General features: G+C 49.9%; 1 protein-coding gene across 1 annotated transcript in view; it reads right to left on the reverse strand.

Annotated features, from left to right (window-relative positions):
* Window positions 1–5,634: 5,634 nt before the first annotated feature.
* The window catches only part of LOC137360257 (hexokinase-1-like), a 135,343-nt gene continuing 115,163 nt past the window's right edge, over window positions 5,635–25,814 (reverse strand). The window contains exons 8-11 of the mRNA XM_068025759.1: window positions 10,324–10,557; window positions 9,752–9,886; window positions 6,435–6,492; window positions 5,635–5,673 (exon numbers count right to left, since the gene is read on the reverse strand). Of these exons, the coding sequence (XP_067881860.1) occupies window positions 5,635–5,673; window positions 6,435–6,492; window positions 9,752–9,886; window positions 10,324–10,557 (466 nt within the window). The remainder of the gene's footprint in view (window positions 5,674–6,434; window positions 6,493–9,751; window positions 9,887–10,323; window positions 10,558–25,814) is intronic.

The raw sequence follows: 25,814 nt of genomic DNA on the forward strand, positions 1-25,814 counted from the left end.
GTGGGAGTTGGTGAACACCGGTGTGATCCACGGTGATGTGTTACAGCTGTAGTATGTGGGAGCTGGTGAACACCGGTGTGATCCACGGTGATGTGTTACAGCTGTAGTATGTGGGAGCTGGTGAACACCGGTGTGATCCACGGTGATGTGTTACAGCTGTAGTATGTGGGAGCTGGTGAACACCGGTGTGATCCACGGTGATGTGTTACAGCTGTAGTATGTGGGAGTTGGTGGACACCGGTGTGATCCACGGTGATGTGTTACAGCTGTAGTATGTGGGAGCTGGTGAACACCGGTGTGATCCACGGTGATGTGTTACAGCTGTAGTATGTGGGAGTTGGTGGACACCGGTGCGATCCACGGTGATGTGTTACAGCTGTAGTATGTGGGAGTTGGTGAACACCGGTGTGATCCACGGTGATGTGTTACAGCTGTAGTATGTGGGAGTTGGTGAACACCGGTGTGATCCACGGTGATGTGTTACAGCTGTAGTATGTGGGAGTTGGTGAACACCGGTGTGATCCACGGTGATGTGTTACAGCTGTAGTATGTGGGAGTTGGTGGACACCGGTGTGATCCACGGTGATGTGTTACAGCTGTAGTATGTGGGAGTTGGTGGACACCGGTGTGATCCACGGTGATGTGTTACAGCTGTAGTATGTGGGAGTTGGTGGACACCGGTGTGATCCACGGTGATGTGTTACAGCTGTAGTATGTGGGAGTTGGTGAACACCGGTGTGATCCACGGTGATGTGTTACAGCTGTAGTATGTGGGAGTTGGTGGACACCGGTGTGATCCACGGTGATGTGTTACAGCTGTAGTATGTGGGAGTTGGTGAACACCGGTGTGATCCACGGTGATGTGTTACAGCTGTAGTATGTGGGAGTTGGTGGACACCGGTGTGATCCACGGTGATGTGTTACAGCTGTAGTATGTGGGAGTTGGTGAACACCGGTGTGATCCACGGTGATGTGTTACAGCTGTAGTATGTGGGAGTTGGTGGACACCGGTGTGATCCACGGTGATGTGTTACAGCTGTAGTATGTGGGAGTTGGTGAACACCGGTGTGATCCACGGTGACCACATCTGCAGCAAGTGTTGGCTGCTCGAGGAGCTTCGGCTCAGAGTTGATGAGCTGGAGTCTGAGCTGCAGACACTGCGACACATCAGGGAGGGGGAGAGTTACCTGGACACTGTGTTTCAGGAGACAGTCACACCCCTTAGATTAATTACATCCAATCTGGACCGTGGTCAGGGACAGGAGGGTGTGACTGCGAGTGAGACAGGTATGGGGATCCAGAATTTAGTTTTGGAGGAGCCTCAGTCAATGCCCTTATCCAATAGGTACGGGGTTCTTGCTCCCAGTGTGGACGAGGGCACAGACTGTAGGGAGGATAAGTGAACTGACCACAGCACCGTGGTTCAGAGTGCCATTTAAATGGGGGGAGAAAAGAGAAATGTAGTAGTAATAGGGGATAGCATAGTTAGGGGAATAGATACTGTTCTCTGTAGCAAAGATAGAGAGTCCCAAAGGCTGTGATGCCGACCTGGTGCCAAGGTTAAGGACATCTCTTCTGGGCTGGAGAAGAGCTTGGAGTGGGAGGGAAAGGATCCAGTTGTCGTGGTCCACATAGGTATCAATGACATAGGTAGGACTCAGAAAGAGGTTCTGCTGAGGGACTATGAGCAACTCGGGGCCAAATTAAAAAGCAGAATCACAAAGGTAATTATCTTCGGATTACTACCTGAGCCACATGCAAATTGGCATCGGGTAAATAAGATTAGAGAGGTATATGCATGGCTCATAGACTGGTGTGGGAGAAATGGGTTCCGATTCATGAGGCACTGGCACCAGTACTGGGGAAAGAGAGAGTTGTTCCGTTGGGATGGGCTTCATTTGAACCACGCTGGGACCAGTGTCCTGGTGAATCGTATAACTAGGGTTGTAGATAGGACATTAAACTAAATAGTGGGGGCGAGGGTTCAATCAAGGGGAAGTTTATAAAATCAAAAAGAAACGAGAGAGCAGAGGTGCAGGGTAGTGAAGAGGCAAACGGTAATCAAAGTGTGAGAGGAAGGGGCAGAAAATATAAGCAGAAGAGTGTAGCAGAAATTAGAACCAGAATGAGTAATAATGGTAAAAAGTCAAAGCTTCAGGTTCTTTATCTGAATGCACACAGTATTTGTAACAAGATAGATGAGTTGACGTCACAAATAGAAATAAATGAATATGACTTGATAGCTATTACAGAGACATGGTTGCTGGGTGACCAAGACTGGGAACACAATATTCAAGGGTATTCGACATTCTGGAAAAATAGGCAAAAAGGAAAAGGAAGTGGGGTAGCTTTGTTATTAAAGGAAGGTATCAGTGTGGTGGTGAGTAGTGATAGAGGTGTAATAGATTGTGATGTATAATCAGTTTGGGTGGAAATAAGGAATAGCAAGGTGAAGAAGTCACGGGAGGGAGTCATCTATAGGCCCCTGAAGAGTTGCCTCACTGTAGGGCAAAGTATAAATCAGGAAATAATGGAGGCTTGTAAGAAGGGTACTACAATTGTCATGGGTGATTTTAATCTGCATATAGACTGGACAAATCAGATTGGCAGAGGTAACATGGAAGACAAATTTGTAGATTGCATCGGGGATTGTTACTTAAAGCAATACATTGCAGACTATTTTAGATCTAGTATTGTGTAATGAGGTAGAATTAATAAGAGATATCGTAGTTCAGGATTCTCTCGGAGGTAGCGATCATAACTGGTAGAATTTCAATTTCAGTTTGAGGGCGAGCGATTCGGGTCTCAAACCAGTGTCTTCAATTTAAGCAGGGGCAATTACAGAAGTATGAAGAAAGAGTTGTCTAAAGCAGGCTGGGAAAACAGACTAAGGGGAAGGTCAGTGGATGAGCAGTGACAGACATTTAAGCAGATATATCATAATGCTCAGCAAAAATTTATCCCGGTCAGAAAGAAAAACTCGATGAGAAGGATGAACCACCCGTGGTTAACAAAGGCAGTCAAGGAGAGTATCCAATCAAAAACTAATGCATACAAAACAGCAAAAACTAGTGGTTGGCCAGAGGATTGGGAATTTTTTAGGAACCAGCAGTGGATCACTAAAAAGCTAATAAAGAGGGAGAAAATTGATTACGAAAGTAAATTGGCAAGAAATATAAAAACAAACAGCAAGAGCTTCTATGGGTATATAAAAAGAGAGAAAGTAGCTAAAGTGAGCGTGGGACCCTTGGAGGATGTGACTGGAGAATTGATAACGGGGAACAGGGAAATGGCAGATAATTTAAACCAATATTTTGCATCGGTCTTCACAGTGGAGGACACTATAAACATCCCACAGATATCAGATAAGCAAGGAGCTAATGGGAGGAAAGATCTTGTAACAGTCTCTATCACAAGGGACAAAGTATTTGACCAACTAATGGGACTAAAGGCAGACAAGTTACCAGGACCTGATGATCTACACCCAAAGGTTTTAAAAGAAGTGGCTGCAGAGATAGTGGAGGCATTGGTTGAAATATTCCAGAACTCACTGGATTCCGGGAGGGTCCCAGCGGATTGGAAAACCACTAATGTGATGCCCCATTCAAGAAGGGAGGGAGACAAAAAGCAGGATCGATAGGCTAGTCAGCCGAAAATCAGTCGTTGGGAAAATGCTGGAGTCCATTATTAAGGAAGAAATAGCAGGACATTTAGAAAAGCTTAACACAATCAATCAGAGTCAACATGGTTTTGTGAAGGGGGAAATCATGTTTGACAAATTTGCTGGAGTTCTTTGAGGATATAACAAGCAGAGTTGATAAAGGGGAACCGGTAGATGTAGTGTATTTGGATTTCCAGAAGGCATTCGATAAGGTGCCACAGAAAAGATTATTGCACAAGATCGAAGCTCACGGTATTGGGGGTAATGTATTAGCATGGATTGAGGATTGGTTAACACACAGAAGACAGAGAGTCAGGATAACGGATCTTTTTCAGCTGTAACTAGTGGAGTGCCACAAGGATCAGTCCTACCGCCTCAATTATTTACTGTCTATATTAATGACTTGGAGGAGGGGGCAAAGTGTAATATATCGAAATTTGCTGACAATACAAAAATAGGTGGGAGGGCATGTCGTGATGAGGACATAAGGAATCTGCAAGGGGATATAGATAGGTTGAGTGAGTGAGCAAAAACTTGGCAGATGGAGTTTAATGTAGGAAAGTGTGAGGTCATGTACTTTGGTAGGAAGAATCAAAAGGCAGACTATTATTTAAATGGAGAGAGACTTCAAAAAGTGCAGCACAGAGAGATCTGGGTGTTCCTGTGCATGAAACACAAGAGGTTCACATGCAGTTGCAGCAAGTAATCAGGAAGGCAAATGGAATTTTGGCCTTTATTGCGAGGGGTTTGGAGTTTAAAAATAGGGAAGTCTTGTTACAATTGTATAGGGAGTTGGTGAGGCCACACCTGGAGTATTGTGTACAGTTTTGGTCCCCATATTTAGGGAAGAATATACTGACATTGGTGCCAGTTCAAAAGAGATTCACTAGGCTGATTCCTGGGATGAAGGGGTTGACTTATCAAGAACAGCTAAACAGGTCAGGCCTTTATTCATTAGAGTTTAGAAGAATGAGGGGTGATTTTGTTGAAACATACAAAATTCTAGGCGGTTTGACAGGGTAGACGTTGAGAAGATAGTTCCACTAGTGGGGGAATCTCGAACCAGGTGACATAATTACAGAATAAGGGGACACTCATTTAAAACTGAGATGTGAAGGAATTTCTTCTCTCAGAGGGTAGTGAATGTCTGGAATTCTCTACCCCAGAGAGTTGTGGAGGCTGGATCACTGAAAGTATTTAGAGGAGGTGGATAGATTTTTGAAATATCGGAGAGTTGAGGGCTATGAGGAGTTGGCACAAAAGAAGAGTTGAGGTCTGGGGCAGATCAGCCATGATCTTATTGAATGACAGGGCAGGCTTGAGGGGCTGAATGGCCTGCTCCTGCTCCTATTTCTTATGGTCTTATGTTGCACCATGGACATTTGACAAAATTATTGACTCAGCCATGGACATGGGGGCAATTAATTCTGTTTATGAAGTGTATAGCCAATCTAATGCCATCAAAACACATTCTGATTAAAAACACATTCCTCCCTAGAAATAAAACATACAAACATCAATGGACAGCAGCAGCACTGTATTAGCTAGCTAGCAAGCAAAATAGTATGCAATGCGAATTACTTTTGTTGACAGAATACAGCGAGCTGCACCATGTCACGGGTGGTAGATGAACCTTATTGGATAACCTTTGTGGATTCACTCTGTCAGGAGTGAAAATCCATCCAATAAACCATAAAACTCAAGGAGAGGATTGTTATTGTGTTTATTGAGGTGAGGCAATTGAAAATCAGCACTGCTACTGTCACAAGACAATTTAACCCATGTCAATGTTTGTGTAACTTCTCCACCTGCTTGTAATATGTGTCTGAATACAGGGCAGCCAACAAAAGGGCAGTGATCTCCAAATCAGGAGAATTTTATAGGATGGAGCAACCGTACTTCAGAAGAGTCATGTAAAACAGGAAAGAGGAGTGGGACAGGAAGAGACAGAGAAATTAAGGTCAGTAGCCCGTTTATTCATCTTGACAGCCTGTTAAACTAGCTCCTGGATTCTAAAATACAGAAACAACAGCATCTCTCATGGACAAAATATAATTTATTCACCAAAGCTAGTGACACAATTAGATAATCACAATTACAAATAAAGAGCGCCCTTCAGTTCCTCCAATAAAGCAATTCTGTTAAATTCACTTATGTCTGTATCTCAGTCTATCACTGTCAATTACGGTTCAGCTTTGACAAGATAATTATTAACAAAAAGCTTTTCTGCAAAAGGTTGAGCGGTTGTCACTGCATGTATTATTCAGTTGCAAAATGTTTAGTCACTATGTCTAAGATTGTAATCCAGATTAACCAGTTCATGTCCAAGCTAAATCTCTTACCTGTTAGCAAAGGTGCACTGATAACATAATATAATTGTATGACAAAGACAACTTTCAAATAACATTGGCCAGTCAGATTATCAGTCCTCAAACTGGATAGTAAATGATGCACATTGCAGTTATTGAACTTTGACATCCATGTAAAACTTGACCTTTAATCCAATTTGCAGCAAACAAAAAACAGTTAATAACTGTTTCCAGCACAGCCAGTGAAACATAATAAATCTTTACTGTGTCTTCCCCAATAGATTTTAAATCTGAAAATGCAGCATGAATTTTGTTAAGGAATTGTAAACATTACAGCATAGATTAAGCTTTATTAAAGCTATCCATTGTTTTTACTAACTATTGTATATGGGTTAGCAGCATCCTGTTTTGCCAATATTATTCAGCCCTATTACGTTGTACTCTTGCATTCATGAGGAATTTACTGTGCTGACTTCTGGATATTCCTTGGATTTTCTTGCCTGTTTCCCCTCAATACAAGTTCTGGAAAAACGTGAGTCCAAATGGATAGCAGTGGAATTGCAACATTTATATAGAAGTAAAAGTCCAGCATCTTTCAACATGTCACTGAGCTTGTGTCCCAAGTGAAAGTAATGCCAGCCAGAGCATAGACATTTAAACATTCCCTAATTGACTTTTGCCATTTAAAATGAGTTACTAAACACAATAACCTAGCTCCTAGGTTATTTTAAAACACAAGGTTAAAGACTTGGAGCAAGGATGTCCAACCTTTTCATATGGTGGTGGGGGGAGCACATTACAATTTCAGACAGATAAAGGCATTAAAAATGTATCTTACTATTAATCAAAATAGCAACAAATGTGCATTTTTATGAAGAACCTCTCAATAAGAAGACTAATTTATTGACTTACTTTCGTTACTATGATTTAGTGAGATACCTGCCATTTTTTTTGCTTGCACAAATAGTCAATCTCTGCCTGCACATTTCTAGCAATATGGAGTATTCCAGATCGATGTCCATCTGTCAGGAGTTATCTTGATCACTCTCTCACCCTCGTCTCACTGTCTTTCACCACCCCTCTGTGTTCCCCCCCCTCTGTGTCCCACCCTGTGCTTCCCCCTGTGTTCCTGCACCTCTGTTTTACCCTCCTCTGTCTTACACCCCTCTGTCTTACCCCCACTCTGTCTTATCCCCACTCTGTCTTACCCCTGTGTTACCCTCGTGTCGTCTCCCCTCTCTGTGTCGTCTCCCCCTTCTCGGTGTCGTCTCCCGCCCCCTCTCTGTCTCCTGCCCCCTCTCTGTCTCCCGCCCCCTCTCTTTCTCCCGCCCTCCTCTCTCTCTCCCGCCCCCTCTCTCTCTCCCGCCCCCTCTCTCTCTCCCGCCCTCCTCTCTCTCTCCCGCCCTCCTCTCTCTCTCCCGCCCCCTCTCTCTCTCCCGCCCCCCTCTCTCTCCCGCCCCCTCTCTCTGTCTTCCGCCCTCCTCTCTGTCTTCTGCCCTCCTCTCTGTCTCATTGCCCTCCTCTCTGTCTCATTTCCCAACTCTCTGTCTCATTGCCCTCCTCTCTGTCTCTTTGCCCTCTCTCTTTCTCTTTGCCCTCTCTGTCTCTCTCTTTGCCCTCTTTCTGTATTCCCCTCTCTCTCTCTCTCTCCCTCTCTCTCTGCCCTCATTCTCTCTCTCTCTCTGCCCTCTCTCTGAATTCCCCTCTCTCTCTCTGTCCCTCTCTCTCTGCCCTCTCTCTCTCTCTCTCTATTCCCCTTTCTCTCTCTCTGTCCCTCTCTCTCTGCTCTCTCTCTCTCTCTCTCTATTCCCCTCTCTCTCTCTCAGTCCCCCTCCCTCTCTGCTCCAACACCTCTCTGACCGTTGCTGAGAGTGGCAACAGCAGTTACCGAACATCGGAAGCTTTGGGGTTTTCCGGTGGGCTTTTTATAAAGTCAGAACCCACTGCGAAACCCAAAAATATCCTAACAGGTGCTGAGAACAGGAAGAATTGGATCAAAACATTTTATAAACAACATGATGGGAAGCTGAGACCCATTGCCTGCAATTCCTGTGGAATGTGGGAATGCTGCACGTGTCCTGGATAAACACATATGTTGGAAGCACCAGCCACTGTTTGAACTCAAGCTCAGGGTTTCTGAACTTGAGGAACAGCTGGAGTCACTGAAGACTGAGAATTTCCTGCAGCACATGTTCCAGGAGGTGGTCACCCCACAGCTACAGAGAGGATAGTAAGTGGGTGGCCATCTGGGAGGGGATGAAGAGGAAAATAGTGCAGGAATCCTCTGGGCATGTGGCATTCTCAATCTGCTTTTCAGCACTGACTATCAGTGAGGGTGATGGCACTTGAGGGGAGTGTAGTCTACAGCACATTCATGGCACTGTGGGGCCAATGACTGCACTGGGGGTGGGGGCACAGCAAAGTGTAGAAATCCAGTGGTTCTTGGAGATTCAATAGGGGAAAGACAGATGTTTCTGCAACACTGACGTGAGTCCTGCATTGTGTGTTATCTCCCTGGTGCCAGGGTGAAGGGCATCACTGAGTGGGTACAGAACATTTTGAGGGAACAATCAGAAGTTGTGGTCCATATGGGTATTAATGACATTGGTAGGAAAAGGGTTGAGCTCCTGCAGTCAGTTAGGAAGCTAGTGAGAAAAGCTGGACTCAAATGTAGTAATCTCTGAAATAGTCCCAGTGCCATGTGCTAGTTAATATAGGAATAGTAGAACAAGCTACTGCAAGGCTGGAGAAGTGGTTCAAGGGGGAGGGTTTCAGATTCCTGGGGCATTGGGACCAGTTCATGGTGGACCAGATTCACCACAACAGAGCTGGGACCAATATCCTCACGGGAAGGTTAAGTAGTGTTTTAGGGACTAATTTGGCAGGAGCAGGGTGGGGGTGGGGGAGAAATGATGTGGAACCAGGATGAAACATTAGAGAGGAGAAATAAGATGCAGAGGATTGGGAGAGACAAATAGCACAAGAGTAAAGAACAGTTCAAAAATAGGAGGGATCAGACAGGGGGCGTGGGGCAATACGAAGCAGTCTAATTTGGGGTTGGAGTGAATGTATGTAAACACATGGAGTCTGGTAAATAAGGTTGTGTTACAGGATAATCAGGGAAGGGAAAAAAAGTTGGGGATGGGAATATTGATTAAAGGAATTAGTACAGCACTGGGGAAACTCCGTTCTGATGAAAGGTCAGTGACCTGAAACATTAACTCTGTTTCTCTCTCTCCTGCCTGACCTGCTGAGTATTTCCTGCATTTTTTGTTTTTTTTTCAAAAATCATATTAATTGCAGTTTTGAAATTTTCAGTTGAACCCCACGCTCAACAGATTTTTGGGGAGACAGAGAATTCCAGATTTCCACTCCCCTTTGTGTGAAGAAATGCTTCCTGACATCACCCTGAACAACCTGGCTGTAATTTAAATTTTGTTCTGGAACACCTCACGAGTGAAATAGTTTCTCTGTACTGACCCTGTCAAATACTTCAGTCATTTTAAACACCTCCGTTAGATCATCCATGAATCATCTTCTATATTCAAGGGAATCCAAGGCAACCTGGCTTCATAATTTAACCCTTTAAATAGCCTTGCTGTGAGGGGACTTACTGAGTATCTCAGTCTGGTGAACTCTCCACAGAGAGAAACAATCACGTTGATGGTCCAGTGTGATTCACAGAGATTTGACAAAGAGAAGTCAGTTTATTCCTGAGATCTTGGTGCCTTTGATGCTGATATTCTGTCCTGAGTATCTGGAATGTGTGTCTGTGTGTTACTGGTTGTTATGGCAGCGAAGGTTCACGGCAGCACTGAGAGCTGCTCCTCTCCCAGAGCCATCGTCAGACAGCAGGAAATCCACTTCACACTTTGGAGCCAAAACCTTCACTGTGTCCTGGAGAATCCGGGAAAAACTATCAGCAGAAACCAAAGTCAGAGTGGGAAAACCAGTCCTGGAATATTCTACATCTCCTTAAACCAGTGTTAGAACCGTAAAACAAACCCGAGACAGTTACAACCCCTTACACCAGTGACAGAGCAAGGAAACAAGATCAAGATATTCCCTTAAACCAGGGTTAGGCTAGGAAAACCAGCCAGAGAGACTCCGCATTCCTTTAAACCAGAGTCTAATCAGGAAAAACAGTCCAAGATACTCTGCGACCTTTTAAACCAGAGTGTGAATGGGAAAACCAACCCAAGACACTCCGGGTCCCCTTAAACCAGTGTCAGAGCGGGAAACCTAGCTCGAGAGACCCACGTCACCTTAAAACAGAGTCTGACCAATGGGAAGATTGTGTGTGGACAATATATGTGTGTTGGGTTAGTGGAAATGTAACACGGTGACACTTACTGAGGGTGTAACTTGTATAAAGTCCCATCCACCCCGACGGTAATCTTCAGCTGTTCCAGTTGGCGATTTTCTCTCATTTTCTCCAGCACAGCGGAGAGTCCAGCCCCACACAGCTGAGCAGCTCTCTGGGACACTATCAGACACACCTCCCTCATCACAACACAGTCCTCACTCCCACACGGCAGGCCCAGCTCCTCCAGGATGGAGTGAACATGTTGCAGATCCCCATAATCACTGAGAGAGGGAGAGGACAAAGAGGGATATTAAAATCACAGAGATACAATGTGATATTGAGATATGGGATTCAGTGTGAGTCTGAGAGGTGGGGTCCCTTGTGAGTCTGAGATGTGGAGTTCAGTGTGAGTCTGCGATGTGGGGTCCCTTGTGAGTCTGAGATGTGGGGGTCAGTGTGAGTCTGAGATGTGGGGGTCAGTGTGAGTCTGCGATGTGGGGTTCAGTGTGAGTCTGAGATGTGGGGTCCATTGTGAGTCTGAGATGTGGGGTTCAGTGTGAGTCTGAGATGTGGGGTTCATTGTGAGTCTGAGATGTGGGGTTCAGTGTGAGTCTAAAATGTGGGGTTCATTGTGAGTCTGAGATGTGGGGTCCATTGTGAGTCTGAGATGTGGGGTTCAGTGTGAGTCTGCGATGTGGGGGTCAGTGTGAGTCTGAGATGTGGGGGTCAGTGTGAGTCTGCGATGTGGGGTTCAGTGTGAGTCTGAGATGTGGGGTTCATTGTGAGTCTGAGATGTGGGGTTCAGTGTGAGTCTAAAATGTGGGGTTCATTGTGAGTCTGAGATGTGGGGTCCATTGTGAGTCTGAGATGTGGGGTTCAGTGTGAGTCTGCGATGTGGGGGTCAGTGTGAGTCTGAGATGTGGGGGTCAGTGTGAGTCTGCGATGTGGGGTTCATTGTGAGTCTGAGATGTGGGGTCCAGAGTGATTCTGAGATGTGAGGTCCAGTGTGAGTCTGAGATGTGGGGTCCAGTGTGATTCTGCGATGTGGGGTTCGGTGTGATTCTGAGATGTGGGGTCCAGTGTGAGTCTGCGATGTGGGATTCACTGTGAGTCTGAGATGTGGGGTTCAGTGTGATTCTGCGATGTGGGATTCAGTGTGAGTCTGAGATATGGGGTTCAGTGTGAGTCTGAGATGCAGGGTCCAGTGTGAGTCTGAGCTGTGGGGACCAGTGTGATTCTGAGCTGTGGGGTCCAGTGTGAGTCTGAGATGTGGGGTCCAGTGTGATTCTGAGATATGGGGTCCAGTGTGAGTCTGAGATATGGGGTTCAGTGTGAGTCTGAGATGTGGGGTTCAGTGTGAGTCTGAGAAGTGGGGTTCAGTGTGAATCTGAGATGACGGGTTCAGTGTCAGTCTGAGATGTGGGGTTCAGTGTGATTCTGAGATGTGGGGTCCAGTGTGATTCTGAGACGTGGGATTCAGTGTGAGTCTGAGATATGGGGTTCAGTGTGAGTCTGAGATGTGGGGTTCAGTGTGAGTCTGAGAAGTGGGGTTCAGTGTGAGTCTGAGATGTGGGGTCCAGTGTGAGTCTGAGCTGTGGGGTCCAGTGTGAGTCTGAGATGCGGGGTCCAGTGTGAGTCTGAGCTGTGGGGACCAGTGTGATTCTGAGCTGTGGGGTCCAGTGTGAGTCTGAGATGTGGGGTCCAGTGTGATTCTGAGATATGGGGTCCAGTGTGAGTCTGAGATATGGGGTTCAGTGTGAGTCTGAGATGTGGGGTTCAGTGTGAGTCTGAGAAGTGGGGTTCAGTGTGAATCTGAGATGACGGGTTCAGTGTCAGTCTGAGATGTGGGGTTCAGTGTGATTCTGAGATGTGGGGTCCAGTGTGATTCTGAGACGTGGGATTCAGTGTGAGTCTGAGATATGGGGTTCAGTGTGAGTCTGAGATGTGGGGTTCAGTGTGAGTCTGAGAAGTGGGGTTCAGTGTGAGTCTGAGATGTGGGGTCCAGTGTGAGTCTGAGCTGTGGGGTCCAGTGTGATTCTGAGACGTGGGGTCCAGTGTGATTCTGAGACGTGGGGTCCAGTGTGATTCTGAGATGTGGGGTTCAGTGTGAGTCTGAGAAGTGGGGTCCAGTGTGAGCCTGAGATGTGGGGTCCAGTGTGAGTCTGAGATGTGGGGTCCAGTGTGAGTCTGAGAAGTGGGGTCCAGTGTGAGCCTGAGATGTGGGGTCCAGTGTGAGTCTGAGATGTGGAGTTCAGAGTGAGTCTGAGATGTGGGGTCCAGTGTGAGTCTGAGATGTGGGGTCCAGTGTGAGTCTGAGATGTGGGGGTCAGTGTGAGTCTGAGATGTGGGGGTCAGTGTGAGTCTGCGATGTGGGGTTCAGTGTGAGTCTGAGATGTGGGGTCCATTGTGAGTCTGAGATGTGGGGTTCAGTGTGAGTCTGAGATGTGGGGTTCATTGTGAGTCTGAGATGTGGGGTTCAGTGTGAGTCTAAGATGTGGGGTTCATTGTGAGTCTGAGATGTGGGGTCCATTGTGAGTCTGAGATGTGGGGTTCAGTGTGAGTCTGCGATGTGGGGGTCAGTGTGAGTCTGAGATGTGGGGGTCAGTGTGATTCTGAGATGTGAGGTCCATTGTGAGTCTGAGATGTGGGGTCCAGTGTGAGTCTGAGATGTGGGGTTCAGTGTGAGTCTGTGATGTGGGATTCAGTGTGAGTCTGAGATGTGGGGTTCAGTGTGATTCTGCGATGTGGGATTCAGTGTGAGTCTGAGATATGGGGTTCAGTGTGAGTCTGTGATGTGGGATTCAGTGTGAGTCTGAGATGTGGGGTTCAGTGTGATTCTGCGATGTGGGATTCAGTGTGAGTCTGAGATATGGGGTTCAGTGTGAGTCTGAGATGTGGGGTCCAGTGTGAGTCTGAGCTGTGGGGACCAGTGTGAGTCTGAGCTGTGGGGTCCAGTGTGAGTCTGTGATGTGGGATTCAGTGTGAGTCTGAGATGTGGGGTTCAGTGTGATTCTGCGATGTGGGATTCAGTGTGAGTCTGAGATATGGGGTTCAGTGTGAGTCTGAGATGTGGGGTCCAGTGTGAGTCTGAGCTGTGGGGACCAGTGTGAGTCTGAGCTGTGGGGTCCAGTGTGAGTCTGAGATGTGGGGTCCAGTGTGATTCTGAGATGTGGGGTCCAGTGTGAGTCTGAGATATGGGGTTCAGTGTGAGTCTGAGATGTGGGGTTCAGTGTGAGTCTGAGAAGTGGGGTTCAGTGTGAATCTGAGATGTCGGGTTCAGTGTCAGTCTGAGATGTGGGGTTCAGTGTGATTCTGAGATGTGGGGTCCAGTGTGATTCTGAGACGTGGGATTCAGTGTGAGTCTGAGATATGGGGTTCAGTGTGAGTCTGAGATGTGGGGTTCAGTGTGAGTCTGAGAAGTGGGGTTCAGTGTGAGTCTGAGATGTGGGGTCCAGTGTGAGTCTGAGATGTGGGGTCCAGTGTGAGTCTGAGCTGTGGGGTCCAGTGTGATTCTGAGACGTGGGGTCCAGTGTGATTCTGAGACGTGGGGTCCAGTGTGATTCTGAGATGTGGGTTCAGTGTGAGTCTGAGAAGTGGGGTCCAGTGTGAGCCTGAGATGTGGGGTCCAGTGTGAGTCTGAGATGTGGGGTCCAGTGTGAGTCTGAGAAGTGGGGTCCAGTGTGAGCCTGAGATGTGGGGTCCAGTGTGAGTCTGAGATGTGGGGTCCAGTGTGAGTCTGAGATGTGGGGTTCAGTGTGAGTCTGAGAAGTGGGGTCCAGTGTGAGCCTGAGATGTGGGGTCCAGTGTGAGTCTGAGATGTGGGGTCCCGTGTGAGTCTGAGATGTGGGGTCCAGTGTGATTCTGAGATGTGAGGTCCAGTGTGAACCTGAGATGTGGAGTCCTGTGTGAGTTTGAGATGTGGGGTCCAGTGTGATTCTGAGATGTGGGGTCCAGTGTGATTCTGAGACGTGGGGTCCAGTGTGATTCTGCGATGTGGGGTTCAGTGTCAGTCTGAGATGTGGGGTTCAGTGTGATTCTGAGATGTGGGGTCCAGTGTGAGTCTGAGATGTGGAATTCAGTGTGAGTCTGAGATATGGGGTTCAGTGTGAGTCTGAGATATGGGGTTCAGTGTGATTCTGCGATGTGGAATTCAGTGTGAGTCTGAGATATGGGGTTCAGTGTGAGTCTGAGATGCGGGGTCCAGTGTGAGTCTGAGCTGTGGGGTCCAGCGTGAGTCTGAGATGTGGGGTCCAGTGTGATTCTGAGATGTGGGGTCCAGTGTGAGTCTGAGATATGGGGTTCAGTGTGAGTCTGAGATGTGGGGTTCAGTGTGAGTCTGAGAAGTGGGGTTCAGTGTGAATCTGAGATGTCGGGTTCAGTGTCAGTCTGAGATGTGGGGTTCAGTGTGATTCTGAGATGTGGGGTCCAGTGTGATTCTGAGATGTGGGGTTCAGTGTGATTCTGAGATGTGGGGTCCAGTGTGATGCTGAGATGTGGGGTTCGGTGTGAGTCTGAGATGTGGGGTCCAGTGTGAGTCTGAGATGTGGGGTTCGGTGTGAGTCTGAGATGTGGGTTCCAGTGTGATTCCTAGATGTGAGGTCCATTGTGATTCTGAGATGTGGGGTTCAGTGTGAGTCTGAGATGTGGGGTCCAGTGTGATTCTGAGATGTGGGGTCCAGTGTGCGTCTGAGATGTCAGGTTCAGTGTGAGTCTGAGATGTGGGGTTCAGTGTGATTCTAAGATGTGGGGTTCAGTGTGAGTCTGCGAGGTGGGGTTCAGTTTGAGTCCGAGATGTATGGTCCAGTGTGATTCTAAGATGTGGGGTTCAGTGTGAGTCTGCGAGGTGGGGTTCAGTTTGAGTCCGAGATGTATGGTCCAGTGTGATTCTAAGATGTGGGGTCCAGTGTGCGTCTGAGATGTCAGGTTCAGTGTGAGTCTGAGATGTGGGGTTCAGTGTGATTCTAAGATGTGGGGTTCAGTGTGAGTCTGCGAGGTGGGGTTCAGTGTGAGTCTGAGATGTGGGGTCCAGTGTGAGCCTGAGATGTGGAGTCCTGTGTGAGTCTGAGATGTGGGGTCCAGTGTGATTCTGAGATGTGGGGTCCAGTGTGATTCTGAGACGTGGGGTCCAGTGTCAGTCTGAGACGTGGGGTTCAGTGTCAGTCTGAGATGTGGGGTTCAGTGTGATTCTGAGATGTGGGGTCCAGTGTGAGTCTGAGATGTGGGGTTCAGTGTGATTCTGAGATGTGGGGTCCTGTGTGAGTCTGAGATGTGGGGTCCAGTGTGATTCTGAGATGTGGGGTCCAGTGTGATTCTGAGACGTGGGGTCCAGTGTCAGTCTGAGCTGTGGGGTCCAGTGTGAGTCTGAGCTGTGGGGTCCAGTGTGAGTCTGAGAAGTGGGGTTCAGTGTGAGTCTGAGATGTGGGGTCCAGTGTGAGTCTGAGATGTGGGGTCCACTGTGAGTCTGCGATGTGGGGTTCAGTGTGAGTCCGAGATGTGGGGTCCAGAGTGCGTCTGAGATGTAGGGTTCAGTGTGAGTCTGAGATGTGGGGTTCAGTGTGATTCTAAGATGTGGGGTTCAGTGTGAGTCTGCGAGGTGGGGTTCAGTGTGAGTCTGAGATGTGGGGTCCAGTGTGAGTCTGAGATGTGAGGTCCAGTGTGAGCCTGAGATGTGGAGTCCTGTGTGAGTCTGAGATGTGGGGTCCAGTGTGATTCTGAGATGTGGGGTCCAGTGTGAGTCTGAGACGTGGGGTTCAGTGTCCGTCTGAGATGTGGGGTTCAGTGTGATTCTGAGATGTGGGGTCCAGTGTGAGTCCGAGATGTGGGGTCCAGTGTGCTTCTGAGATGTGGGGTCCAGTGTGATTCTGAGATGTGGGGTCCAGTGTGAGTCTGAGCTGTGGCGTCCAGTGTGAGTCTGAGAAGTGGGGTTCAGTGTGAGTCTGAGATGTGGGGTCCAGTGTGAGTCTGAGATGTGGGGTCCTCTGTGAGTCTGCGATGTGGGGTCCAGTGTGATTCTGAGACGTGGGGTCCAGTGTGATTCTGAGATGTGGGTTCAGTGTGAGTCTGAGATGTGGGGTCCAGTGTGAGTCTGAGATGTGGGGTCCAGTGTGAGTCTGAGAAGTGGGGTCCAGTGTGAGCCTGAGATGTGGGGTCCAGTGTGAGTCTGAGATGTGGGGTCCAGTGTGAGTCTGAGATGTGGGGTTCAGTGTGAGTCTGAGAAGTGGGGTCCAGTGTGAGCCTGAGATGTGGGGTCCAGTGTGAGTCTGAGATGTGGGGTCCAGTGTGAGTCTGAGATGTGGGGTCCAGTGTGATTCTGAGATGTGAGGTCCAGTGTGAGCCTGAGATGTGGAGTCCTGTGTGAGTCTGAGATGTGGGGTCCAGTGTGATTCTGAGATGTGGGGTCCAGTGTGATTCTGAGACGTGGGGTCCAGTGTGATTCTGCGATGTGGGGTTCAGTGTCAGTCTGAGATGTGGGGTTCAGTGTGATTCTGAGATGTGGGGTCCAGTGTGAGTCTGAGATGTGGGGTTCAGTGTGATTCTGCGATGTGGAATTCAGTGTGAGTCTGAGATATGGGGTTCAGTGTGAGTCTGAGATGCGGGGTCCAGTGTGAGTCTGAGCTGTGGGTTCCAGCGTGAGTCTGAGATGTGGGGTCCAGTGTGATTCAGAGATGTGGGGTCCAGTGTGAGTCTGAGATATGGGGTTCAGTGTGAGTCTGAGATGTGGGGTTCAGTGTGAGTCTGAGAAGTGGGGTTCAGTGTGAATCTGAGATGTCGGGTTCAGTGTCAGTCTGAGATGTGGGGTTCAGTGTGATTCTGAGATGTGGGGTCCAGTGTGATTCTGAGATGTGGGGTTCAGTGTGATTCTGAGATGTGGGGTCCAGTGTGATGCTGAGATGTGGGGTTCGGTGTGAGTCTGAGATGTGGGGTCCAGTGTGAGTCTGAGATGTGGGGTTCGGTGTGAGTCTGAGATGTGGGGTCCAGTGTGATTCCTAGATGTGAGGTCCATTGTGATTCTGAGATGTGGGGTTCAGTGTGAGTCTGAGATGTGGGGTCCAGTGTGATTCTGAGATGTGGGGTCCAGTGTGAGTCTGAGCTGTGGGGTCCAGTGTGAGTCTGAGAAGTGGGGTTCAGTGTGAGTCTGAGATGTGGGGTCCAGTGTGAGTCTGAGATGTGGGGTCCACTGTGAGTCTGCGATGTGGGGTTCAGTGTGAGTCCGAGATGTATGGTCCAGTGTGATTCTAAGATGTGGGGTCCAGTGTGCGTCTGAGATGTCAGGTTCAGTGTGAGTCTGAGATGTGGGGTTCAGTGTGATTCTAAGATGTGGGGTTCAGTGTGAGTCTGCGATGTGGGGTTCAGTGTGAGTCTGAGATGTGGGGTCCAGTGTGAGCCTGAGATGTGGAGTCCTGTGTGAGTCTGAGATGTGGGGTCCAGTGTGATTCTGAGACGTGGGGTCCAGTGTCAGTCTGAGACGTGGGGTTCAGTGTCAGTCTGAGATGTGGGGTTCAGTGTGATTCTGAGATGTGGGGTCCAGTGTGAGTCTGAGATGTGGGGTTCAGTGTGATTCTGAGATGTGGGGTCCTGTGTGAGTCTGAGATGTGGGGTCCAGTGTGATTCTGAGACGTGGGGTCCAGTGTCAGTCTGAGACGTGGGGTTCAGTGTCAGTCTGAGATGTGGGGTTCAGTGTGATTCTGAGATGTGGGGTCCAGTGTGATTCTGCGATGTGGGGTTCGGTGTGAGTCTGAGATGTGGGGTCCAATGTGATTCCTAGATGTGAGGTCCATTGTGAGTCTGAGATGTGGGGTTCAGTGTGAGTCTGAGATGTGGGGTCCAGTGTGATTCTGAGATGTGGGGTCCAGTGTGAGTCTGAGCTGTGGGGTCCAGTGTGAGTCTGAGAAGTGGGGTTCAGTGTGAGTCTGAGATGTGGGGTCCAGTGTGAGTCTGAGATGTGGGGTCCACTGTGAGTCTGCGATGTGGGGTTCAGTGTGAGTCCGAGATGTGGGGTCCAGAGTGCGTCTGAGATGTAGGGTTCAGTGTGAGTCTGAGATGTGGGGTTCAGTGTGATTCTAAGATGTGGGGTTCAGTGTGAGTCTGCGAGGTGGGGTTCAGTGTGAGTCTGAGATGTGGGGTCCAGTGTGAGTCTGAGATGTGAGGTCCAGTGTGAGCCTGAGATGTGGAATCCTGTGTGAGTCTGAGATGTGGGGTCCAGTGTGATTCTGAGATGTGGGGTCCAGTGTGAGTCTGAGACTTGGGGTTCAGTGTCCGTCTGAGATGTGGGGTTCAGTGTGATTCTGAGATGTGGGGTCCAGTGTGAGTCCGAGATGTGGGGTCCAGTGTGCTTCTGAGATGTGGGGTCCAGTGTGATTCTGAGATGTGGGGTCCAGTGTGAGTCTGAGCTGTGGGGTCCAGTGTGAGTCTGAGAAGTGGGGTTCAGTGTGAGTCTGAGATGTGGGGTCCAGTGTGAGTCTGAGATGTGGGGTCCTCTGTGAGTCTGCGATGTGGGGTTCAGTGTGAGTCCGAGATGTGGGGTCCAGTGTGATTCTAAGATGTGGGGTCCAGTGTGCGTCTGAGATGTCGGGTTCAGTGTGAGTCTGAGATGTGGGGTTCAGTGTGATTCTAAGATGTGGGGTTCAGTGTGAGTCTGCGAGGTGGGGATCAGTGTGAGTCTGAGATGTGGGGTCCAGTGTGAGTCTGAGATGTGAGGTCCAGTGTGAGCCTGAGATGTGGAGTCCTGTGTGAGTCTGAGATGTGGGGTCCAGTGTGATTCTGAGATGTGGGGTCCAGTGTGATTCTGAGACGAGGGGTCCAGTGTGAGTCTGAGACGTGGGGTTCAGTGTCAGTCTGAGATGTGGGGTCCAGTGTGATTCTGAGATGTGGGGTCCAGTGTGATTCTGAGACGTGGGGTCCAGTGTGATTCTGCGATGTGGGGTTCAGTGTCAGTCTGAGATGTGGGGTTCAGTGTGATTCTGAGATGTGGGGTCCAGTGTGAGTCTGAGATGTGGGATTCAGTGTGAGTCTGAGATATGGGGTTCAGTGTGAGTCTGAGATGTGGGGTCCAGTGTGAGTCTGAGTTGTGGGGTCCAGTGTGAGTCTGAGCTGTGGGGTCCAGAGTGAGTCTGAGATGTGGGGTCCAGTGTGAGTCTGAGATGTGAGGTCCAGTGTGAGCCTGAGATGTGGAGTCCTGTGTGAGTCTGAGATGTGGGGTCCAGTGTGATTCTGAGATGTGGGGTCCAGTGTGAGTCTGAGACGTGGGGTTCAGTGTGAGTCTGAGATGTGGGGTTCAGTGTGATTCTGAGATGTGGGGTCCAGTGTGAGTCTGAGACGTGGGGTTTAGTGTGAGTCTGAGATGTGGTGTTCAGTGTGAGTCTGCGATGTGGGGTTCAGTGTGAGTCCGAGATGTGGGGTCCAGTGTGCGTCTGAGATGTGGGGTCCAGTGTGATTCTGAGATGTGGGGTCCAGTGTGAGTCTGAGCTGTGGGGTCCAGTGTGAGTCTGAGAAGTGGGGTTCAGTGTGAGTCTGAGATGTGGGGTCCAGTGTGATTCTGAGATGTGGGGTCCAGTGTGAGTCTGAGAAGTGGGGTTCAGTGTGAGTCTGAGATGTGGGGTCCAGTGTGAGTCTGAGATGTGGGGTCCACTGTGAGTCTGCGATGTGGGGTTCAGTGTGAGTCCGAGATGTGGGGTCCAGTGTGCGTCTGAGATGTCGGGTTCAGTGTGAGTCTGAGATGTGGGGTTCAGTGTGATTCTAAGATGTGGGGTTCAGTGTGAGTCTGCGAGGTGGGGTTCAGTGTGAGTCTGAGATGTGGGGTCCAGTGTGAGTCTGAGATGTGAGGTCCAGTGTGAGCCTGAGATGTGGAGTCCTGTGTGAGTCTGAGATGTGGGGTCCAGTGTGATTCTGAGATGTGGGGTCCAGTGTGAGTCTGAGACGTGGGGTTCAGTGTCAGTCTGAGATGTGGGGTTCAGTGTGATTCTGAGATGTGGGGTCCAGTGTGAGTCTGAGACGTGGGGTTTAGTGTGAGTCTGAGATGTGGTGTTCAGTGTGAGTCTGCGATGTGGGGTTCAGTGTGAGTCCGAGATGTGGGGTCCAGTGTGCGTCTGAGATGTGGGGTCCAGTATGATTCTGAGATGTGGGGTCCAGTGTGAGTCTGAGCTGTGGGGTCCAGTGTGAGTCTGAGAAGTGGGGTTCAGTGTCAGTCTGAGATGTGGGGTCCAGTGTGATTCTGAGATGTGGGGTCCAGTGTGAGTCTGAGATGTGGGGTCCAGTGTGAGTCTGAGATGTGGGGTCCACTGTGAGTCTGCGATGTGGGGTTCAGTGTGAGTCCGAGATGTGGGGTCCAGTGTGATTCTAAGATGTGGGGTCCAGTGTGCGTCTGAGATGTCGGGTTCAGTGTGAGTCTGAGATGTGGGGTTCAGTGTGATTCTAAGATGTGGGGTTCAGTGTGAGTCTGCGAGGTGGGGTTCAGTGTGAGTCTGAGATGTGGGGTCCAGTGTGAGTCTGAGATGTGAGGTCCAGTGTGAGCCTGAGATGTGGAGTCCTGTGTGAGTCTGAGATGTGGGGTCCACTGTGATTCTGAGATGTGGGGTCCAGTGTGATTCTGAGACGAGGGGTCCAGTGTGAGTCTGAGACGTGGGGTTCAGTGTCAGTCTGAGATGTGGGATCCAGTGTGATTCTGAGATGTGGGGTCCAGTGTGATTCTGAGACGTGGGGTCCAGTGTCAGTCTGAGATGTGGGGTTCAGTGTGATTCTGAGATGTGGGGTCCAGTGTGAGTCTGAGATGTGGGGTTCAGTGTGATTCTGAGATGTGGGGTCCAGTGTGAGTCTGAGATGTGGGGTTCAGTGTGATTCTGCGATGTGGAATTCAGTGTGAGTCTGAGATGTGGGATTCAGTGTGAGTCTGAGATATGGGGTTCAGTGTGAGTCTGAGATGTGGGGTCCAGTGTGAGTCTGAGCTGTGGGGTCCAGTGTGAGTCTGAGATGTGGGGTCCAGTGTGAGTCTGAGATGTGAGGTCCAGTGTGAGCCTGAAATGTGGAGTCCTGTGTGAGTCTGAGATGTGGGGTCCAGTGTGATTCTGAGATGTGGGGTCCAGTGTGAGTCTGAGACGTGGGGTTCAGTGTCAGTCTGAGATGTGGGGTCCACTGTGAGTCTGAGACGTGGGGTTTAGTGTGAGTCTGAGATGTGGTGTTCAGTGTGAGTCTGCGATGTGGGGTTCAGTGTGAGTCCGAGATGTGGGGTCCAGTGTGATTCTGAGATGTGGGGTCCAGTGTGAGTCTGAGCTGTGGGGTCCAGTGTGAGTCTGAGAAGTGGGGTTCAGTGTGAGTCTGAGATGTGGGGTCCAGTGTGAGTCTGAGATGTGGGGTCCACTGTGAGTCTGCGATGTGGGGTTCAGTGTGAGTCCGAGATGTGGGGTCCAGTGTGATTCTAAGATGTGGGGTCCAGTGTGCGTCTGAGATGTCGGGTTCAGTGTGACTCTGAGATGTGGGGTTCAGTGTGATTCTAATTTGTGGGGTTCAGTGTGAGTCTGCGAGGTGGGGTTCAGTGTGAGTCTGAGATGTGGGGTCCAGTGTGAGTCTGAGATGTGAGGTCCAGTGTGAGCCTGAGATGTGGAGTCCTGTGTGAGTCTGAGATGTGGGGTCCAGTGTGATTCTGAGATGTGGGGTCCAGTGTGATTCTGAGACGAGGGGTCCAGTGTGAGTCTGAGACGTGGGGTTCAGTGTCAGTCTGAGATGTGGGGTCCAGTGTGATTCTGAGATGTGGGGTCCAGTGTGATTCTGAGACGTGGGGTCCAGTGTGATTCTGCGATGTGGGGTTCAGTGTCAGTCTGAGATGTGGGGTTCAGTGTGATTCTGAGATGTGGGGTCCAGTGTGAGTCTGAGATGTGGGGTTCAGTGTGAGTCTGCAATGTGGAATTCAGTGTGAGTCTGAGATGTGGGATTCAGTGTGAGTCTGAGATATGGGGTTCAGTGTGAGTCTGAGATGTGGGGTCCAGTGTGAGTCTGAGCTGTGGGGTCCAGTGTGAGTCTGAGCTGTGGGGTCCAGTGTGAGTCTGAGATGTGGGGTCCAGTGTGATTCTGAGATGTGGGGTCCAGTGTGAGTCTGAGATATGGGGTCCAGTGTGAGTCTGAGATGTGGGGTTCAGTGTGAGTCTGTGAAGTGGGGTTCAGTGTGAATCTGATATGTCGGGTTCAGTGTCAGTCTGAGATGTGGGGTTCAGTGTGATTCTGAGATGTGGGGTCCAGTGTGATTCTGAGATGTGGGGTCCAGTGTGAGTCTGAGCTGTGGGGTCCAGTGTGAGTCTGAGAAGTGGGGTTCAGTGTGAGTCTGAGATGTGGGGTCCAGTGTGAGTCTGAGATGTGGGGTCCACTGTGAGTCTGCGATGTGGAGTTCAGTGTGAGTCCGAGATGTGGGGTCCAGTGTGATTCTAAGATGTGGGGTTCAGTGTGAGTCTGAGATGTGGGGTCCAGTGTGATTCTGAGATGTGGGGTCCACTGTGTGTCTGAGCTGTGGGGTCCAGTGTGAGTCTGAGAAGTGGGGTTCAGTGTGAGTCTGAGATGTGGGGTCCAGTGTGAGTCTGAGATGTGGGGTTCGGTGTGAGTCTGAGATGTGGGGTCCAGTGTGATTCCTAGATGTGAGGTCCATTGTGATTCTGAGATGTGGGGTTCAGTGTGAGTCTGAGATGTGGGGTCCAGTGTGATTCTGAGATGTGGGGTCCAGTGTGAGTCTGAGCTGTGGGGTCCAGTGTGAGTCTGAGAAGTGGGGTTCAGTGTGAGTCTGAGATGTGGGGTCCAGTGTGAGTCTGAGATGTGGGGTCCACTGTGAGTCTGCGATGTGGGGTTCAGTGTGAGTCCGAGATGTATGGTCCAGTGTGATTCTAAGATGTGGGGTCCAGTGTGCGTCTGAGATGTCAGGTTCAGTGTGAGTCTGAGATGTGGGGTTCAGTGTGATTCTAAGATGTGGGGTGCAGTGTGAGTCTGCGAGGTGGGGTTCAGTGTGAGTCTGAGATGTGGGGTCCAGTGTGAGCCTGAGATGTGGAGTCCTGTGTGAGTCTGAGATGTGGGGTCCAGTGTGATTCTGAGATGTGGGGTCCAGTGTGAGTCTGAGAAGTGGGGTTCAGTGTGAGTCTGAGATGTGGGGTCCAGTGTGAGTCTGAGATGTGGGGTCCAGTGTGCGTCTGAGATGTCAGGTTCAGTGTGAGTCTGAGATGTGGGGTTCAGTGTGATTCTAAGATGTGGGGTTCAGTGTGAGTCTGCGATGTGGGGTTCAGTGTGAGTCTGAGATGTGGGGTCCAGTGTGAGCCTGAGATGTGGAGTCCTGTGTGAGTCTGAGATGTGGGGTCCAGTGTGATTCTGAGACGTGGGGTCCAGTGTCAGTCTGAGACGTGGGGTTCAGTGTCAGTCTGAGATGTGGGGTTCAGTGTGATTCTGAGATGTGGGGTCCAGTGTGAGTCTGAGATGTGGGGTTCAGTGTGATTCTGAGATGTGGGGTCCTGTGTGAGTCTGAGATGTGGGGTCCAGTGTGATTCTGAGATGTGGGGTCCAGTGTGATTCTGAGACGTGGGGTCCAGTGTCAGTCTGAGACGTGGGGTTCAGTGTCAGTCTGAGATGTGGGGTTCAGTGTGATTCTGAGATGTGGGGTCCAGTGTGATTCTGCGATGTGGGGTTCGGTGTGAGTCTGAGATGTGGGGTCCAATGTGATTCCTAGATGTGAGGTCCATTGTGAGTCTGAGATGTGTGGTTCAGTGTGAGTCTGAGATGTGGGGTCCAGTGTGATTCTGAGATGTGGGGTCCAGTGTGAGTCTGAGCTGTGGGGTCCAGTGTGAGTCTGAGAAGTGGGGTTCAGTGTGAGTCTGAGATGTGGGGTCCAGTGTGAGTCTGAGATGTGGGGTCCACTGTGAGTCTGCGATGTGGGGTTCAGTGTGAGTCCGAGATGTGGGGTCCAGAGTGCGTCTGAGATGTAGGGTTCAGTGTGAATCTGAGATGTGGGGTTCAGTGTGATTCTAAGATGTGGGGTTCAGTGTGAGTCTGCGAGGTGGGGTTCAGTGTGAGTCTGAGATGTGGGGTCCAGTGTGAGTCTGATTTGTGAGGTCCAGTGTGAGCCTGAGATGTGGAGTCCTGTGTGAGTCTGAGATGTGGGGTCCAGTGTGATTCTGAGATGTGGGGTCCAGTGTGAGTCTGAGACGTGGGGTTCAGTGTCCGTCTGAGATGTGGGGTTCAGTGTGATTCTGAGATGTGGGGTCCAGTGTGAGTCCGAGATGTGGTGTTCAGTGTGCTTCTGAGATGTGGGGTCCAGTGTGATTCTGAGATGTGGGGTCCAGTGTGAGTCTGAGCTGTGGGGTCCAGTGTGAATCTGAGAAGTGGGGATCAGTGTGAGTCTGAGATGTGGGGTCCAGTGTGAGTCTGAGATGTGGGGTCCTCTGTGAGTCTGCGATGTGGGGTTCAGTGTGAGTCCGAGATGTGGGGTCCAGTGTGATTCTAAGATGTGGGGTCCAGTGTGCGTCTGAGATGTCGGGTTCAGTGTGAGTCTGAGATGTGGGGTTCAGTGTGATTCTAAGATGTGGGGTTCAGTGTGAGTCTGCGAGGTGGGGATCAGTGTGAGTCTGAGATGTGGGGTCCAGTGTGAGTCTGAGATGTGAGGTCCAGTGTGAGCCTGAGATGTGGAGTCCTGTGTGAGTCTGAGATGTGGGGTCCAGTGTGATTCTGAGATGTGGGGTCCAGTGTGATTCTGAGACGAGGGGTCCAGTGTGAGTCTGAGACGTGGGGTTCAGTGTCAGTCTGAGATGTGGGGTCCAGTGTGATTCTGAGATGTGGGGTCCAGTGTGATTCTGAGACGTGGGGTCCAGTGTGATTCTGCGATGTGGGGTTCAGTGTCAGTCTGAGATGTGGGGTTCAGTGTGATTCTGAGATGTGGGGTCCAGTGTGAGTCTGAGATGTGGGATTCAGTGTGAGTCTGAGATTGGGGGTTCAGTGTGAGTCTGAGATGTGGGGTCCAGTGTGAGTCTGAGCTGTGGGGTCCAGTGTGAGTCTGAGCTGTGGGGTCCAGAGTGAGTCTGAGATGTGGGGTCCAGTGTGAGTCTGAGATGTGAGGTCCAGTGTGAGCCTGAGATGTGGAGTCCTGTGTGAGTCTGAGATGTGGGGTCCAGTGTGATTCTGAGATGTGGGGTCCAGTGTGAGTCTGAGACGTGGGGTTCAGTGTCAGTCTGAGATGTGGGGTTCAGTGTGATTCTGAGATGTGGGGTCCAGTGTGAGTCTGACACGTGGGGTTTAGTGTGAGTCTGAGATGTGGTGTTCAGTGTGAGTCTGCGATGTGGGGTTCAGTGTGAGTCCGAGATGTGGGGTCCAGTGTGCGTCTGAGATGTGGGGTCCAGTGTGATTCTGAGATGTGGGGTCCAGTGTGAGTCTGAGCTGTGGGGTCCAGTGTGAGTCTGAGAAGTGGGGTTCAGTGTGAGTCTGAGATGTGGGGTCCAGTGTGATTCTGAGATGTGGGGTCCAGTGTGAGTCTGAGAAGTGGGGTTCAGTGTGAGTCTGAGATGTGGGGTCCAGTGTGAGTCTG

This window comes from Heterodontus francisci, unplaced genomic scaffold (assembly GCF_036365525.1).
Source record: "Heterodontus francisci isolate sHetFra1 unplaced genomic scaffold, sHetFra1.hap1 HAP1_SCAFFOLD_592, whole genome shotgun sequence".
NCBI classification, from domain to species: Eukaryota; Metazoa; Chordata; class Chondrichthyes; order Heterodontiformes; family Heterodontidae; genus Heterodontus; species Heterodontus francisci.